At 37.6% G+C, this 18,112-nt stretch overlaps 1 protein-coding gene across 8 annotated transcripts in view; it reads left to right on the forward strand.

Annotated features, from left to right (window-relative positions):
* SWT1 (SWT1 RNA endoribonuclease homolog) overlaps positions 1–18,112 on the forward strand; it is an 86,114-nt gene that overhangs the window by 60,357 nt on the left and 7,645 nt on the right. For all 8 annotated transcript variants that reach the window (XM_066361724.1, XM_066361718.1, XM_066361719.1 and 5 more), the window contains 2 exons: positions 1,730–1,796; positions 11,972–12,036. In XM_066361724.1, the coding sequence (XP_066217821.1) occupies positions 1,730–1,796; positions 11,972–12,036 (132 nt within the window). The remainder of the gene's footprint in view (positions 1–1,729; positions 1,797–11,971; positions 12,037–18,112) is intronic.

The raw sequence follows: 18,112 nt of genomic DNA on the forward strand, positions 1-18,112 counted from the left end.
ACGTTGATATATAGGGATAATGCTTTAACCAACCGAGGTATCTGGTAAAAGCTCTCTCACAATCTAATAAAAGCCAAATAGATTAAATATCCAATAATATTATTGAGATCATTTAACTCTAAAATTATTGACAATAACTCTGACAGTAGTAAGCATTGGCAAGGATAAGAGGACCTAAAGACATTTTTTTTTTTTTTTTTTTTTGTATTTTTCTGAAGCTGGAAACTGGGAGAGACAGTCAGACAGACTCCCGCATGCGCCGGACTGGGATCCACCCGGCACGCCCACCAGGGACGACGCTCTGCCCACCAGGGGGCGATGCTCTGCCCCTCCGGGGGCGTCGCTCTGCCGCGACCAGAGCCACTCTAGCGCCTGGGGCAGAGGCCAAGGAGCCATCCCCAGCGCCCGGGCCATCTTTGCTCCAATGGAGCCTTGGCTGCGGAAGGGGAAGAGAGAGACAGAGAGGAAGGAGGGGGGGGGTGTGGAGAAGCAAATGGGCGCTTCTCCTATGTGCCCTGGCCGGGAATCAAACCCGGGTCCCCCACACGCCAGGCCGACGCTCTACCGCTGAGCCAACCGGCCAAGGCCTAAAGACATTTTTTTAAGTGGGTTTATTTAAGCCAGACTGCCCACATATACTGGGAGCCAGATATCAAATGTTCCTAGAGACATTGTTGTAATTAAAAGGCACTTGGAATTTAAGAATTAATTGAGGTGACTTGATTTCTCATTAGTTAGTTAGATCTTTTTGTACTTATTTTGTGGCTTGAAACTCTTTGATGTTAATTGTTACTATTATAATTGATATATAGTGCTTGCTGAATACAGACACTGTTATAAAGACTTCTCGTATAGTAGCTCACTTAATTCTCACAATCACCGTATGAAGTATGGACTGTTACCATCCTCATTTAACAGATAGGGAAAATAAGTCAAGCAGAACTCGCCCAAGGTCACACAGCCCAGCAAACCCAGGCAGATATCGCCAGTTACCACTATACCATAATGAAAGGACTTACTTTCCTTTTCTTTTTTTTTTAAAAAAAACAACCCCTCAAAAACTCTTCATCTTGAAAGAATTAAGAAATATTTAGTATAAGAAAATAAGAATAACTTTACTTACAGAAGGAGAAATATGTTCTTTCATCTTCTTTTAGTTTTTCTTTGTTTCCATTTGCTATTTTTGTGTTTTTCTGTTATTTGTTATATTTTTATGTTATTTTTATGAATCAGTGTTAGTAATATTATTAATAATGCTTTTTGATATAATGCTAGGCTGATAGTTCAAACAGCATTATTTGAATTTAGTCACAAAATCTTTTATTATGATATGTGTCTGATAGTTTAACTAGTTGTCTGGATTGGTTTAACTTTTCTGTGGGAAGTCTTCAAGCTTTATGTTCAGCTTAAAAGATAGGGACTGTAAATGTACTTCACATTTCTATGTAGCTTTTGAAAAACCTGTATTGTAACTCAAAACATGAACTATAATTTCACAGGTTTGATTAATTGGTGATAAAAGTATCGATGTAAATAAGCAAAAATATTTTAATAAACTGATCTCTGTTGAATTAAGCTCATGGTTTTATAATTTTTAATGGATAAAAAACAAAAAATGTTGTAAACATTCTAATAAGATTTATTCTACAACAAGTTATGTCTCAGAGTATGGGTATATTTTTCGAGAAAAGTTCCATTCATTTTCCTTTGTTTTTACTTTATTTTTTAGGATTTTGGCCCCCAACAGTAGTTATCAAGATGTTGAGACCCTCTATAACATCCTAATCAAGTATGAGGTATGAGAAATATTTTTAAATGTTTACCATATTTCCACCATAAACAAATTATAATATAAATTAACATGGAGAGTTCTAAAATGTAATGGGATGCTACTTAATTGATATTTACTTTAAATTCTTGAGTGCCACAGAAGTTTACCAGCAACATAATCAGTTTGTATGTTTTTTTGTTCTCTTAGTAAAAGCATACAGTAGAATCCTATAATAATACACTTTCTACAACATGGAATTGTTTGTCATCAGGGGTGCTTTTGCCACTTTCAACAGTTAATTTCTTCATTGTGTGGACGTTGCATGTTGTTTAACATTCCTGTCCTTCAACTATTACATGTCAGTAGCTTTCCTGGTCACTGTGACAGCCAAAGACATCCCCCCACCTCACCTCTCCAGATGACCCCTGGGTGGGGGAAGGACCACCCCCTCTGGTTGAGAACCACTGATTCCTGAAAAGGAAAGCTATAATTTGATTTCCTCTATAGCAGCAGCATAGACCCTGGAGTAGCGCATTTGTAAATTAACCTGCATGCTTTCCTCATCCTTGCTGATCCCAGGGGAGTATTCTCTCCATCTGCAGTTTCTGTTTGCCTAAAGCTCTTTGCCTGTGTTCCTGTATATTCTTTCTTGTCCAGTGTGTGTGGGTGTTAAATTTTAAAATGCTGTACTTGGAGGGTTATGCCATGTAGTTAGGCCTCACATTTTTTATGGAATAAAACTTATTTAAATACAATTTTTCACTTTTATTGCTGATTAGCTTTTTAACTTACTGTGTGCAACATGTGACATTAACAACCTAGTGACTGAGTGTTCAGTGTTGGTTCTGCCACCTATTAACTAAATGAATGCTCTTTGAAGAGTTAATTAATTTTCTTTTTTTTAAAATTAATTTTAATGGGGTGACATTGAACAATCAGGGTATATAGGTTTAGAGAAAACATCTCCAGGTTATTTTGACATTTGATTATGTTGCATACCCATCACCTTCTATCTGGTTTTCTTTGTACCCCTCCTCTCCCTCTCTTCCTCCCCCCCCCCCTGTAACCACTGCACTCTTGTCCATGTCCCTGAGTCTTATTTTATGTCCCACCTATGTATGGAATCATATAGTTCTTAGTTTTTTCTGATTTACTTATTTCACTCCGTATAATGTTATCAAGGTCCATCCATGTTGTTGTAAATGATCCGATGTCATCATTTCTTATGGCTGAGTAGTATTCCATAGTATATATGTGCCACATCTTCTTTATCCAGTCATCTATTGAAGGGCTGTTTGGTTGTTTCCATGTCTTGGCCACTGTGAACAATGCTGCAATGAACATGGGGCTGCATGTGTCTTTATGTACCAGTGTGTTTGAGTTTTGGGGGTATATACCCAGTAGAGGGATTGCTAGGTCATATGGTAGTTCTATTTTTAATGTTTTGAGGAACCACCATACTTTCTTCAATAGTGGTTGTACTACTTTACATTCCCACCAACAGTGGATGAGGGTTCCTTTTTCTCCACAGCCTCTCCAACACTTGTTATTACCTGTCTTGTTGATAATAGCTAATCTAACAGGTGTGAGGTGGTATCTCATTGTAGTTTTGATTTGCATTTCTCTAATAGCTAATAAAGATGAGCATCTTTTCATATATCTGTTGGCCATTTGTATTTCTTCCTGGGAGAAGTGTCTGTTCATGTCCTCTTCCCATTTTTTTATTGGATTGTTTGCTTTGTTTGTTGTTGAGTTTTATGAGTTCTTTGTATATTTTGGATATTAGGCCCTTATCTGTGCTGTTGTTTGAAAATATCAACTCCCATTTAGTTGGCTGTCTGTTTATTTTGTTATCAGTTTCTCTTGCTGTGCAAAAACTTCTTAGTCTGATGTGGTCCCATTCATTTATCTTTGCCTTTACTTCCCTTGCCTTTGGAGTCAAATTCATGAAGTGCTTTTTATAACCAAGGTCCATGAGTTTAGTACCTATGTTTTCTTCTATGTAATTTATTGTTTCAGGTCTTATATTTAGGTCTTTGATCCATTTTAAATTAATTTTAGTACAAAGGGACAAACTGTAGTCGAGTTTCATTCTTTTGCATGTGGCTTTCCAGTATTCCCAGCACCATTTGTTGAAGAGGCTTTCTTTTCTCCATTGTGTGTTGTTGGCCCCTTTATCAAAAATTATTTGACCATGTACATGTGGTTTTATTTCTGAGCTTTCTATTCTATTCCATTGGTCTGAGTGTCTATTTTTCTGCCAATACCATGCTGTTTTGATCATCGTGGCTCTATAATATAGTTTGAAGTCAGGTATTGTAATGCCCCCAGCTTTGTTCTTTTTCCTTAGGATTGTTTTGGCTATTCATAGTTTTTTATAGTTCCATATAAACCTGATGATTTTTTGTTCCATTTCTTTAAAAAAATGACATTGGAATTTTGTTGGGAATTGCATTAAATTTGTATATCGCTTTGGGTAATATAGTCATTTTGACTATATTTATTTTTCCTATCCAAGAACAAGGAATATTTTTCCATCTCATTGTATCTTTTTTGATTTCCCTTAACAATGCTTTGTAGTTTTCATTATATAGGTCCTTTATATTCTTTGTTATGTTTATTCCTAGGTATTTTATTTTTTTGTTTCAACCATGGAGAGGATTGTTTTTTTGAGCTCGTTTTCTGATGTCTCACTGTTGGCATATAGGAAGGCAATGGACTTTTGTATATTAATTTTGTATCCTGCAACTTGACTGTATTGGTTTATTGTTTCTAGTAGTCTTTTTGTGGAGTCTTTGGGGTTTTTGATGTATAGGATCATATCATCTGCAAAAAGTGAAACCCTAACTTCTTCTTTCCTAATATGAATGCTTTTTATTTCTTTCTCTTGTCTGATTGCTCTGGCTAGAACTTCCAGCACTACGTTGAATAAGAGTGGAGAGAGTGGACAACCTTGTCTTGTTCCTGATTTTAGGAGAAAAGTCCTCAGTTTTATGCCATTTAATATGATGTTAGCTGATGGTTTATCATAAATGGCCTTTATTATGTTGAGATATTTTCCTTCTATGCCCATTTTGTTGAGTGTTTTAAACATGAAATGATGTTATATTTTATTGAATGCTTTTTCTGCATTTATTGATAAGATCATATGGTTTTTGTTCTTTGTTTTGTTGATACGGTGTATTACATTAACCGTTTTACATATGTTGAACCATCCTTGTGATTCTGGGATGAATCCCACTTGATCATGATGAATTATTTTTTTAATGTGTTGTTGTATTCGATTTGCTATTATTTTGTTTAGTATTTTAGCATCTGTATTCATTAGAGATATTGGTCTGTAGTTTTCTTTTATTGTGTTATTCTTGCCAGGTTTTGGTATGAGGGTTATGTTGACCTCATAAAATGTGTTTGGCAGTATTGCTTCTTCTTCAATTTTTTGGAAGACTTTGAGTAGAATAGGAACCAAGTCTCCTTTGAATGTTTGATTGAATTCACTAGTATAGCCGTCTGGCCCTGGACTTTTATTTTTGGGGAGGTTTTTGATAGTTGTTTCTATTTCCTCCCTGCTTATGGGTCTGTTTAGGCTTTCTGCTTCTTCATGACTCAGTCTAGGAACTTCATGACTCAGTCTAGGAAGATTGTATTGTTCTAGGAATTTATCCATTTCTTCTAGATCAGCGGTTCTCAACCTGTGGGTCGCGACCCACAGGTTGAGAACCTCTATTCTAGATTGTTAAATTTGGTGGCATACACTTTCTCATAGTATTCTACAATAATTCATTGTATATCTATGCTATCTGTGGTGATTTCTCCTCTTTCATTTTGGATTTTGTTTATATGAGTCCTTTCTCTTTTTTCCTTAGTGAGTCTTGCCAGGGGTTTGTCAATTTTGTTGATCTTTTCAAAGAACCAGCTCCTTGTTTTATTAATTTTTTCTATAGTTTTTCTGTTCTCTATTTCATTTATTTCTGCTCTGATTTTTATTATTTCCTTTCTACTGCTGGTTTTGGGTTATCTTTGTTCTTCTTTTTCTAGTTCCTTAAGCTGTAAAGGTAAGTGGTTTACTTGGGCTTTTTCTTGTTTGTTCATATAGACCTGTAGTGATATGAACTTCCCTTTTATCACTGCTTTTGCTGCATCCCAGGGATTCTGATATGTTGTATTGTTATTTTTGTTTGTATGTATCTTTTGATCTCTGCTTTTATTTCTTCTTTGACTCACTCATTTTTTAGAAGTATGTTGTTTAGTTTCCACATTTTTGTGGGTTTGTTTACCTCTTTTTTGCAGTTGAATTCTAGTTTCAAGGCTTTATGGTCAGAAAATATGCTTGGTATAATTTCAATCTTTTTGAATTTGTTGATGTTATTTTTGTGGCCCAACATATGGTCAGTTCTTGAGAATGTTCTGTGTACACTAGAGAAAAATGTATATCTGGCACTTTGAGATGAAATGTCCTGTATATATCTATCATATCCAATTGTTCTAGTGTTTCATTTAAGGCCAATGTTTCTTTATTGATTTTCTGTTTGGATGAATGATCTATAGCCGTAAGTGGTGTATTGAGGTCTCCAAGTATGATTGTATTTTTGTCGGTTTTTGTTTTTAGGTCAGTCAGTAGCTGTCTTACATATTTTGGTACTCCTTGGTTTGGTGCATATATATTAAGAAGTGTTATGTCTTCTTGATTCAGTGACCCCTTTATCATTATGAAATGACTGTCTTTGTTTCTGATTACCTTAGCCATCTTGTAGTCAGCATTGTTAGATATGAGTATTGCTACACCTACTTTTTGGGGGTATGTTATTTGCTTGGAGTATTGTTTTCCAACCTTCCACTTTGAATTTGTTTTTATCCTTGTAGCTTAGATGTGTTTCTTATAGGCAGCATACAGTTGGATTTTCTTTTTTAATCCATTCTGCTACTCTGTGTCTTTTTATTGGTAGTTCAGTCCATTTACATTTAGTGTAATTATTGACATTTGAGGGTTTCCTATTGACATTTTATATATTGCTTTCTGATAGTTTTGTATCTTGTTTGGTACTTCTCTCTTTTTTTTCTATCATTTGTTTTTGTTTGGTTGTAATCCATACTTCTTTCCTCTCTTACTTCTTTTTTCAAGCCATGTGCTTCTGTGGTGGTGTTTTCAGGGGTGGTTACCATTAAGTAATAGAAAGGATACATATCATGTTCATTGTAGTACATTATCTCATGATTGCTTCTGCACTCCATTCTCCTTTGCTACTGTTAATCTTTGTCCTCTCCCCCCTTTTTTTTTGTTGTCACAGATTAATCTTGTTTTTATTGTGATCTTAATGGAGCTTTTACTTGTAGTTTTGTTCTTTGTGTCTGGTCAAAAAAAAACCTTTAGTATTTCCTGAAGTGAGAGTTTTCTGGTGATAAATTCCCTCATCTTTTCTGTATCTGTGAATGTTTTTATTTCTCCTTTGTATTTGAAGGATAGCTTTGATGGGTATAGTATTCTTGGCTGGAAGTTCCTCTCTTTCAGAACTTTAAATATTGGGGTCCACTCTCTTCTAGCTTGTAGAGTTTCTGCTGAGAAATCTGTTGTTAATCTAATAGGCCTTCCTTTATATGTTGTATTCTTCTTTTCCCTGGCTGCCTTGATAATTTTTTCTTTGTCATTGGTTTGTGCCAATTTCATTATGATGTGCCTTAGAGTAGGTTTGTTAGGGTTAAGATAATTCGGTGTTCTGTTTGCTTCTTGAATTGAAGGCTTTAGTTCTTTCCCCAGGCTTGGGAAGTTCTTGTCAGTTATTTGTTTGAAAATGTTCACCATTCCATTTTCTTTCTCTTCTCCTTCTGATATACCTATTATTCTTATGTTGCTCTTTCTGATGGTGTCAGACAATTCCTGTAGGGCTTTCTCATTTTTTTAAATTCGTGAGTCTCCTTCCTCTTCTCTCTGTAGTTATTCTAGTTTCCTGTCTTTTATGTCACTAATTCTCTCCTCTATCTGGCCTGTTTTATTGGCTAAGCTTGTTATCTCATTTTTCAGTTCATGTATTGAGTTTTCATCTCTGTTTGATTTGTTTTCATAGTTTCAATTTCCTTGGTGATATATTCTTTCTGTTCATTGAATTGTTTTTTGAGCTCCCTAAGTTGCCTTGCTGTGCTTTCTTCTATATCCCTGAGTATTTTTAGGACTTCAGTCTTTAGTTCTCTGTCATTTAACTCCAAGGTTTCCAAGCTATTGAAACTTTTTTAATGTAGATTTTTCCTCATCTATCTACATCTCTTTTTTATTCATGATATTCGATTTCTTTTTCCTTAGTGGCATTTGAAAGTGGCATTTTCTTAGTGGCATTTTCTTTTTCCTTAGTGGCATTCCTTAGTGGGATGCAGCAACACTAATAAGAGTTGATATAAAAAAAGAAAAATAATTTTGAGAAAATGCAGTGAAAAACTGAAAATTCAATTGTGCTAAGTGGAACAAAAATATGTAGAATGGAGGGCCTGAGTTGAGGGGAGGTGACAGAGGCAAAAAACGAGGCAAGAACCCACAAAATGTCACAAGGAAAAAATTTGGATCAAGAATAAAATAATTTGTTTGTAAATGATGGTTGAAGGAGAGAAATAGTGTAAGAGAAGAGAAAAAGAGAAGAAAAATGAAAATTCTATTGTATTGAGTGGAACAAAAACTACATAGAAAGGAGAGCTGGAGTTGGGGGAAATGCTAAAGAGGTAAAACGTGAAGTAAAAAGCACACAAAATGCCACAAAGAAAAAATTTGAATCCAGAATAGAATAATTTGTTTTGTGGGTGAGATTTGAATGAGAGAAAAAGTGAAAGAGAAAAGAAGAAACAAAAAGAAAGAGAGAGAGAGAGAGAGAAAAAAGAAAAAAAATTGAGTTGTTTTTTGGAATATAACACTCATTAAAAAAAGAATGAAAAATGTAACACCTATGGGTAATAAAGTTCTAAATGAAAAGAAAAGATTAAAACGGAAAGAGTATAAAATGACCAAGGTGGAAGAGAAAAAAAAAATACAAGAAAAAAAATGGAAAATGTTATAAGACTAGATTTTTCCTGGTTTTGAGAGGTTATCTTCTTCCTTTTTCTTCCTTCTCTCTCTTTTTGGTTGGTGGCGCTGTACCCCAAGTTCTGTCCCTGTGACACTCTTAGGCTGAGATTTGCAGTTGATGTGTCACTATGATGATGATATAAACTAGGCCTCGGTCGTGTTGGTAGGCAGGGCTTGTTAGTGTTTGCAGGCTCTGACAATGGGAGAGTCAGTTTTCCCTGAGCCTCTTCCTAAATCTCTCCTTCCTGAACCGGCAGCCTGGGGATCCAGCTGTGAAGTTGCCTATCCACTGCCTGGAGAGTGAGAGGCTCTAAGAGCTGCCAAATCCCCCCTTTATCCCCGCTTAAAGCAGGGTTCTGGGTAAGACTTTGCCAGCCGGAGCCGCCAGCATAATCAGGCAGGGCTGGGAGCCAATTGCTTTTCAGGTGTCTTTTTTTGAGCCTCCCAGCATGTCTAGTATGCCTCAGCATTCTACGTGTCTACTGTCCCCAGGCTTTTGGCACTTTGTAATCTGTATTGGCTGGCAGGAAGATGCCCCAGTCACTGCCTGCAGAGGAAGAGGTCCTAAAAGCTGCCAAGTCCCTCCTCCAGGTTCGTTCATAGCACAGCTGTTTGTATGAAAGCTTTGTCAACCAGAGCCACCAGCACAAGCAGACAGAGGAGTAAGCTGATTTCTGGTTCTAGTTAAATTTGCCTCAGCGCTTTGTGGGTTGCTCTTCACAGGCTTCTCCCTTTTTGGGAAGCCTACAGCCCAGCCCGCCCAACTTCTGCAGTGTTTTCTGAGGTCTGTTCTGTGTGACTGTACTTTTTAACCTGTATTGGCTGGCTGGAAGTTGCCCCAGCCACTGCCTACTGAGCAAGAGGCCCTGAGAACTGTTAAGTTCCTCCTCTAGGTCCCCTTAAATCGCAGGCGTGGGAAAGAAGGCTTTGTCAGCCAGAGCCACCAGCATAAACCCACCAGGCAGTGAGCAGACTGTGGATTAAGCTCCTCTCAGCACTCAGTGGATCTGCTCTCCAGAGGCTGTCTGTATGCCCTTCCCCCCACCACTTTTGCTGTTTTCTTTCCTGGAAATGTGCTTTGTTTGCCTATATGGCTGGCAGAGGCGCTGTGCCTGAAGGAAAGCTGGCTCTCCACGCACCTCCCACATGCTGCCATTTGGTGCACCGGGATTACACAGAGACTCTGGTCACAGCCCACACAGAGGGTCACTACTGACAGTCTCCAGCCCCTCGTCCAGGATTGCAGGCACCCACGCCCGAGGTGCCAGGTGGATCCACTCGCACACTGCCCGTGCTTGCCCATTGGGAGACCTGGAGTAAACAAGGCAACTGCTTGCCCACGTCTGCTGGGGTCTGCGACTGGCGTTAGCTCTACGTGGGCTGAGCTGTGGGCACACTTTCTCCTCGGCTTGAACATCTCTGCCCTAGCCCAGCTTTTTCTGCACTCTCAGCTCTCCCTTTCTCTCAGTTCCAAGTGAAAACAGCCCTTGTTCAGGTCAGTGAGGAAAGCAGAATACTCCGCTCTCCATCTTATTTCCCTCAGAGTGGATTATATATTCAGCCACCTTTTCGCCCAGTTGTACCTTTGTTTGATATATGTGTATTTCAGGTGCTCCTGTGATTGTTTTTCTGTCTCTAGTTGTTGAATTTGTTTAAATTTCAGGGAGAGGTTTCGGGAGCACCCCTTATGGTGCCATTTCTCTGATGTCACTCCAATTAATTTTCTTTGTCTCAGTTTTTCCATCTGTAAAATGAGAATAAAATCAGTATATAAATTCTAGTAGTCTTTAAAACTATATAACTTAATAAACATATATAATGTGCTCCAAAGAGTACCAGACACAAAGTGTTTAGTGTTAGATCCCTGGCCGCCTTACTCAGTTGGTTAGAGCGTGATCCCCATATACCAATGTTGCAGTTTGATCCCCTGTCAGGACACATTCAAGAATCATCCAATGAATGCATAAATAAGTGGGACAGCAATGGATGCATCTCTCTCTTCATCCCTTTCCCTCCCTCTCCCTCCTTTTTCCTCCCTCTTCCTCCCTCTCACTCCTTCCCCCTCCCTCTCCCTCCTTCCCCCTCCCTCTCCCTCCTTCCCCCTCCCTCTCCCTCCTTCCCCCTCCCTCTCCCTCCTTCCCCCTCCCTCTCCCTCCCTGCTCCTTCCTCTCTCTCTTTCTCTCTCCCTCTTCCCTCTTCTTATCTCTCAAGTCAGTAAATTAAATATATAAATTAAAAAATAAGTAAATGTTTGATTTTTAAAAAAAATTTATTTATTGATTTTTGGATAGAGGAGGGAGAGAGAGAGAGAAAGAGCAGGAGAGAAAGATGGGGGAGAAGCAGGAAGTATCTACAAGTAGTAGTTGCTTCCTGTATATGCCTTGACCAGGCAAGCCCAGGGATTTGAACTGGCGACCTCAGCGATCCAGGTCGATGCTTTATCCACTGCACCAGCACAGGTCAGCAATAAATAAATGTTTATAAATCAAACTTTTTCCTAAACAGATAAATGTTTTTACATAGTTTATAATCTTTACATTTAAATGACAGTGAAGGTTATTCAGTAATAACTTTCGCAATGGTCAATCTTAGTATTCAGATTTTGTTAGAGTCAAGCACATGACTTTTTTTTCCAGCTTGAATTATTTCTACTGTTCAGGATATAAATAAGATGTGGTTGTTTCTGCTTATACCAGTCTACCTATGTGAATTGTACTGTTTTTATCATTTATTTACTTTTCCTAGAAAATAAATATTGAAAATTAGAACTCTTTTACAAGGCTTAGGTAGGCTACTAATTGAAGCATGAATCTGTTTCAGAGGGTACACTTTTTTTGTCCATATAATCTTTAAAGCGATCATCTGCTTCATTGAGATTTTTCACTAACTCCAGGCCCATCTCACTCTGGTTCCGTGAACAGATTAGTTTGTAACAGTAAGATGACTATTTTTGCATCTAGGTCAGTGTTAGTGTTATGCTCAGTGAACTTCAGGTTCTTATTGTTCTGTCCTTTTTATACCAAAACTAGGAACTTGATATTCTGTTCCCTCAGAATATGGGCCACTCTAATTGTGCTTTTATTACTCATTTGATTTAATATGCACTTTAAATATCTATAGCTTGGTTTAAAGATTTAAATATCTGTTCGTTTCAGGTAAATAAAACTGTCAACTTTACTGCCCAGGAACTTTATGATTGTGTTTCACAGAGCGAGTATCGGTAAGTCATAACTATGAAAATTCACTGTCTAGATTCAAATAAGTTTTCCAAGAAAAGCTGAAGCCAGTGGGCATGCATAATGAAGTAGCTGGGGGAAGAATGATTTTTACCATAATCTTCAGACCTCAGTTAATCAGCTGTACTTCTATATATAGATCTTTACAGCCAATTTACATATAAAGGTTGTATACATGAGATGTGTGTCAAAAGTACAATGTCTGCCAACCTTCTCCATAGAAGGTGTAGAAAGCCCGCTGTAGATAACTTGGAGGGTAGAGTCCCCTGTAGGATGGTGTGATTAGATGTCTGAAATTATTTTTACTTCATCTTACTGTTGGAATAATTGGGAGTTGTTTTTTGGAAGGGTGGTGGAAGGGCAGGAGGGTTCAGAGGTCAAAGCTGAATGCTCCACGTTAAAACAGTTATCTATTTTTCTCTTTTTTGTTTTCTTTTCACTTACAGTATAAGTGATTTGAGCTATGATATTAATAAGCTTCCTCTTATACCCAAAGGGATGATTTTTGAAATCAAATATGTCTAATGTTTTCAATACATTAAAAAATGACAATTGCTGCTCAGCAGGCTTTTGATTACTAGCTTTTAGATTTGTCACTCTGCTGTTTGTTTTGAAGATATTTGCCCTATTACACTGAACAGTCTCTCCCATGTTAGCCTCTGGGGTAGTCCACAGCTCACAGTTTTCAAATAAGCTGCCAAAAGAGGCATTCTTGTGGTATCAGTGGTTCTTATTAGACACAGGCCAAATGCATTAGATAAAAGTTTTCCTGTGGCTCCCAGCTGAAAACAGAAGAGTGACTTTAACTCACATGTAGCAATTACTTAAACTGTCTGAATTTCCTGTTCTTTGTTTTTTATTCTAAAGTGTTAGTTGTGAGGAAGGAGACTGTTGATATGCCTGACACTGTATTTTTTGCAATACTCACATAACTAAGTAGCTGAAGACCATAAATTATTTTATAAGTTCTGATAAAGCAAGGAATTAAGGTTTTAGATTGAAAATAGCTTTGACCAAAAATTGAATTCCATGCCCTGGCCGTATAGCTTGATTGGTTCCAGCGTTGTCCCAAAGTGTAGAGGTTGCCAGTCCAATCCCCAGTCAAGGCACATACAGGAATAGATCCATGTTCTTGCCTCTCTCTCTCTTTCTTTCTCTCTTCCTTCCACTCTCCCTCCCTCTTCCTCTCTCACTGAAATCAGTAAATAAAGTTTTTTTAAAAACTTGAATTTTGTGACACTGGAGAGCCTTGGTGTTGTTCATATCTGGAGTTTCTGTCTTCATATATAGTGCTTCTGTCTAATATAGTTTGTATGTAGACTCTTGGGCGTAGCTTTTGCTCTTGCTGGTGGGGTCTGTCTGCGTACTGTTTGCCCTGAGCAGACAAGCAGTTTGCTCAGAAAATGCAAGTTGGTAAATTAATGGGATTATCAAACAGATGACCAAACATATATCTTGTGTGGTATCTTTTATATGCATGAGAAGTAAGTTAAGAGCAGTACGTAATTCACTTTCTTTGCCTACAAGTGTTCTGACATGTTTACAAGGCAATTACCTAAGGTCATTTTTTCTATATGAAATACAAATTGGTTTGTGACGTCAGCCTCATCAAGTACCTGACATATCCCTGGTAGTGATTTAAGATTACATTAAAGCTGTGGTCCCAGGACCAGTGTCAGCATCTCCTGGGAAGTTGCAAGAAATGCAAACTCCAAGACCCCACCCTAGACCTTTCAAATCAGAAACTCTTGGGGTGTGGCCTAGCAATCTGTGTCACAGGGCTCCCAGGGCATGTTATAGTTTGAAAACCCCGGTGTCAAGTTAATGACCCGGTCTGTTCAAGAAGCCTTAGACAAGAAAAAGCCATGGAGAAAAATAATCCAGAAATCAAATTTAGACCTTTAATGCTTCTGTTTTAGTTAGAAAAGAATTACATATTTTGTTGTTTCTAGTTGCAGTAATGCTTTGCAGTAAACTTGACTTCATTGTTTGTGATAGAAGATGATACAGAAGTATATACTTTTTTCTTTTTTTAATTGAGGTAAAACTGACATAACAAAATTAACAATTAACCGTTTTGAAGCATACAACTCAGTGGCACTGAGAGCAATCACTGTTGTGCAACCATCACCTCTGTCTAGTGCCAAGACATTTCCATCACTCCAGCAGGAAATTCCATACCCGTTAGGCAGCCATTCCCTGTTCTCCCCTCCTGGTCCTGAACCCAGGCAACCACTAATCTGCTTTCTGTCTCTATGAGTTTATTCATTCTGGGTGTTTCTTAAATTGAATCATACAACACAGGACCTTTTGTATCTGGCTGGTTTTGTTCACTTAGAGGTTCATCTCATGATAGCCTGTAGTATCAGCACTGTATTCTTTGTTATGGCTTAATAGTATTCCATTGTGTGTACATACCACATTTTGTCCTTTCATCTGTCTTTGGACATTTGGACTGTTTCCACTTTGGGGCTAGTGTGAATAGTGTTGCCATTGGTTTATAAGTATTTGTTTGAATTCTTTCAATTCTTTACATTCTGGGGGAGGGAGCATATAGCTAAGAGTAGAATTGCTGGGTCAGATGGTAATTCTGCATTTAACTCTCTGAGGAGCTGTCTGTTTTCCATAGCAGCTGCTCCGTTTCACCTTCCTGCCAGCAGTATACAGGGGTTCTGATTTCTCTACATTGTCAACATTTGTTTTTCCTTTTTTGATTATAGCTATTCTAGAGAGTATGAAGTTTAATCTCATTGTGATTTTGATTTGTATTTTTCTGATTACTAACAGTGTGGAGCATCTTTTCATATGCTTGTTGGCCATTTGTCTTCTGTGAAGAAATTATCTATTCAAGCCTGTTGCCCATTGTTAATTGTGTTGTTTTTCTTTCTGTTGAGTAGTAATAAGTCTTATTAGGAATCTGGCTCTAGGACAGATCTGATGTGTGATCTTTCAGGCCCGACCATTGGCAGTGATGTGCTTTCTTTGGCAGGCTCCGCTGGGGCAAGCTGCCCTCCCTTCCCAGGTTTGTGCCCAGACAGTGTGCACAGCCTTCCAGCAGCCTTCCTGTGGGTTGCAGGCAGTTGCAGGCCCCGCCCTGGGCAGCCCTGTTCACGTGTATACCTGCATTCCGAGCCCGGGCAACTTCATTTGGAGGCCTCTTTTTGGGGGCTTTGGCTGAGGCACCTCAGCTGAGACTGCTTTTTGGAGGACTTGGCTGAAGTATTCTCCACTCTGAACCAGTGCTTTTCTGCTCCTAGGTCTTCTCCTTTGCTGTGGTCAGAATGTTTATGTCACCTCCCAAGTTCATATGAATATCCTGTTGCTCAATGTGATGATCTTAGAAGTCTGGGTCTTTGGGAGGTGATTAGGTCATGAGGGTGGAGCCCTCATGAAAGGGATTAATGCTCTTATAAAAGAGGACTCTCACCACAGTGTAGCTATGCTGGCACCTTGATCTTGGACTTCCCAGCCTCCAGAATGGTTAGAAATTTCTGTTGTTTAGAGCCCACGCAGTCCCTGATAATTTTATTATGGAAGCCTGAATGGACTAAGACACCCTTTTTCCTTCTCTTAGTCGTTTGGGTCCATGAAGAGGCAGGAGTCTCAGTTTGGGGCTCTTGATTAATGAGATGATGTCGCTATCAGTTTCTTGATAGTATCCTTTGTAAATTGGCCAACAAGCATATGAAAAGATGCTGAACACTGTTAGTGATCAGAAAAATACAAATCAGAATCACAATGAGATAGTATCAAATGTAAATTGTCTTTCAGATTTTTGTTTAATCATATTTTATGTAATGCTTTACCCCCAAATAACATTGCCAGATAAGAAACCAGACAAAATATCAGAGACACAAAGAGAACAAGAATCTTTGAACAACACCATACAAAGCTGGTGAATGTCAACCTGTTAAACAGGTGCTCAGGGCAGAGCACCAGAGCAAAAGGGAAACTGCACCAGAATTCAGTTCCATCAAAAGTGCTCCTGGGTTATTTGCATTTTTGCCTTGAAACATGAATTATTTATACGGTCCCAAAGGGACAAAATGGAATTTTTGTTGGGCAGTTTACATACATAAGTTCTTGCACTTTTATTTTTTACTTAAAAAGTTTTTATTTTTTAATTACAGTTAGAAAAGTTTTTAATAATATTATCAAAAAATTTTTGATTAACATCCAGTTTCTGTGTTTCTTTTTTTCATTGTTTGGGCTTTTGGTATAATATCTAAGAATCCATTGCCAAAGCTAAGGTCATGAATATTTACCCCAATTATTTTTCTAAGAATTTTATAGTTTTACCTTCAACAGGTCATTGTTCCATTTTGAGTTAATCTTTATGTATGATATGAGTCGTGGGTCCAGCTTCATTCATTTGCATGTGGATATCAACTTGTCCCGGCACTGTTTGTTGAAGAAACTATTCTTTTCCCATTGAATGGTTTTGTCACCCTTGTCGAAAATCAGTTGACCATGTATGTGAGGTTTTATTTCTAGACTTTCAATTCAATTCCATTAGTCTGTATGTCTGTCTTTATGCCAGTACCACACTGTTCTGATTAAACTTGCTTTGGGGTAAGTTTTCAAAATTGGGAAGTATGAGTCCTCTAACATTACTTTTCCTTTTCAACATTTACCTAGTTGGGGTCCCTTAAATTCTATGTGAGTTTTTAGGATCAACTTGGGATTTTGATAGGGACTATGTTAAGTATGTAGATTTCTTTGGGGAGTTTTATCATTGTATTAAGTTTTTAAATCTATGAACGTGGGATGCCACTAATTTAGGTCTTTAATTTCTTTTGGCACTGTTTTGTAGTTTTTAGTGTACAAGGCTTGCCTCTCTACTTAAATTTATTCCTAAGTAATTTACTCTTTTTCATGGTATTGTAAATGGAATGTTTCATGCTATTGTTATTTCCTTTTCAAATTGTGTATCATATGTGTATAGAAATGCAACTGATTTTTTTGTGTTGATCTTTTATTTTGCAGTGTTGCTGAAATGGTTTATTAGCTCTAACAGTTACTTTGTAGATTCTTTAGGATCTATAGAGAGAATTAATTATTTTGTGTAGAACTTCCACTACAGTGTTGAGTAGAAGAGGTAAACATGGGCATACTTGTATTGTTCCTGATTTTAGGGGGAAGCTTTCAGTCTTTCACCATTGAATATGATATTAGCTATATATTCTGTTCGTATATTAGGATTCCATTGCATTCAATTTTTCTTTCATTTGATAGGCACATTTCAAATTATTACAAAAGTTTGGAGAGTTGTAAAACAAATATCCATTGTAAATTTTCTTCATTGTACCTAGAAAGAATTTTGGAAAGAGTGAATCAAAAATTGGAATCAGGTCACTTAAAATTCACTAATGCCATTTTTTTTGGACAAAATTAGGCATGGAAACGAATCAAATAATTAATGGACTAATTTTTTTTTCATTGATGTGATAAAATTTCCAGTTATTTTGACCTACCTGAGATTTGGCCAAGCAAGTTTGATACCCATAATAGGACAATTTAGAGAAACAGTGGCAGTTTTGCAGAAATCTCATGAACAACATAGAATTACAGCTTTCAGTCCTGACCTGTGTTCCAGAAATGATTAGGAATTGCAATTGTTTAGTTTGGAAAAAAATAGAATCAGAATATTTGTACTATTGGAGAGAAAATGGATAATGACTTTTTGTTTTGTTTTAATTTTTTGGGTCAGATAGATGGGTTTGTTAGGCCCAATGTAAAGGAAGAAGTTTTGAACAATGAAGAGATATCAAAATAAGTAATGGACTGCCATTCACAGTGTGTCTAGTGAGACAACTCACTGCAGAATGGCAGGCAAAGGTGTTTAGCTGACCCCACATTAACATTCTGCCTTTCTACAGATAAGCCATAGACAAGGAACTCAACAATTCCTATAACTATAATCTAGTATAGAGAAACATACAACGTGAAAAATACCTGATGCTTTTCTCAGTCGGCAGTGACAACTTGCTCTGGGAAGCAAAGTCTGTAGCTGAAATCCATTGTCAGAATGGGGACTCACACAAATAAACTACATAAAAA

The sequence above is a fragment of the Saccopteryx leptura genome, chromosome 2 (assembly GCF_036850995.1).
Source record: "Saccopteryx leptura isolate mSacLep1 chromosome 2, mSacLep1_pri_phased_curated, whole genome shotgun sequence".
In the NCBI taxonomy this organism is placed as follows: Eukaryota; Metazoa; Chordata; class Mammalia; order Chiroptera; family Emballonuridae; genus Saccopteryx; species Saccopteryx leptura.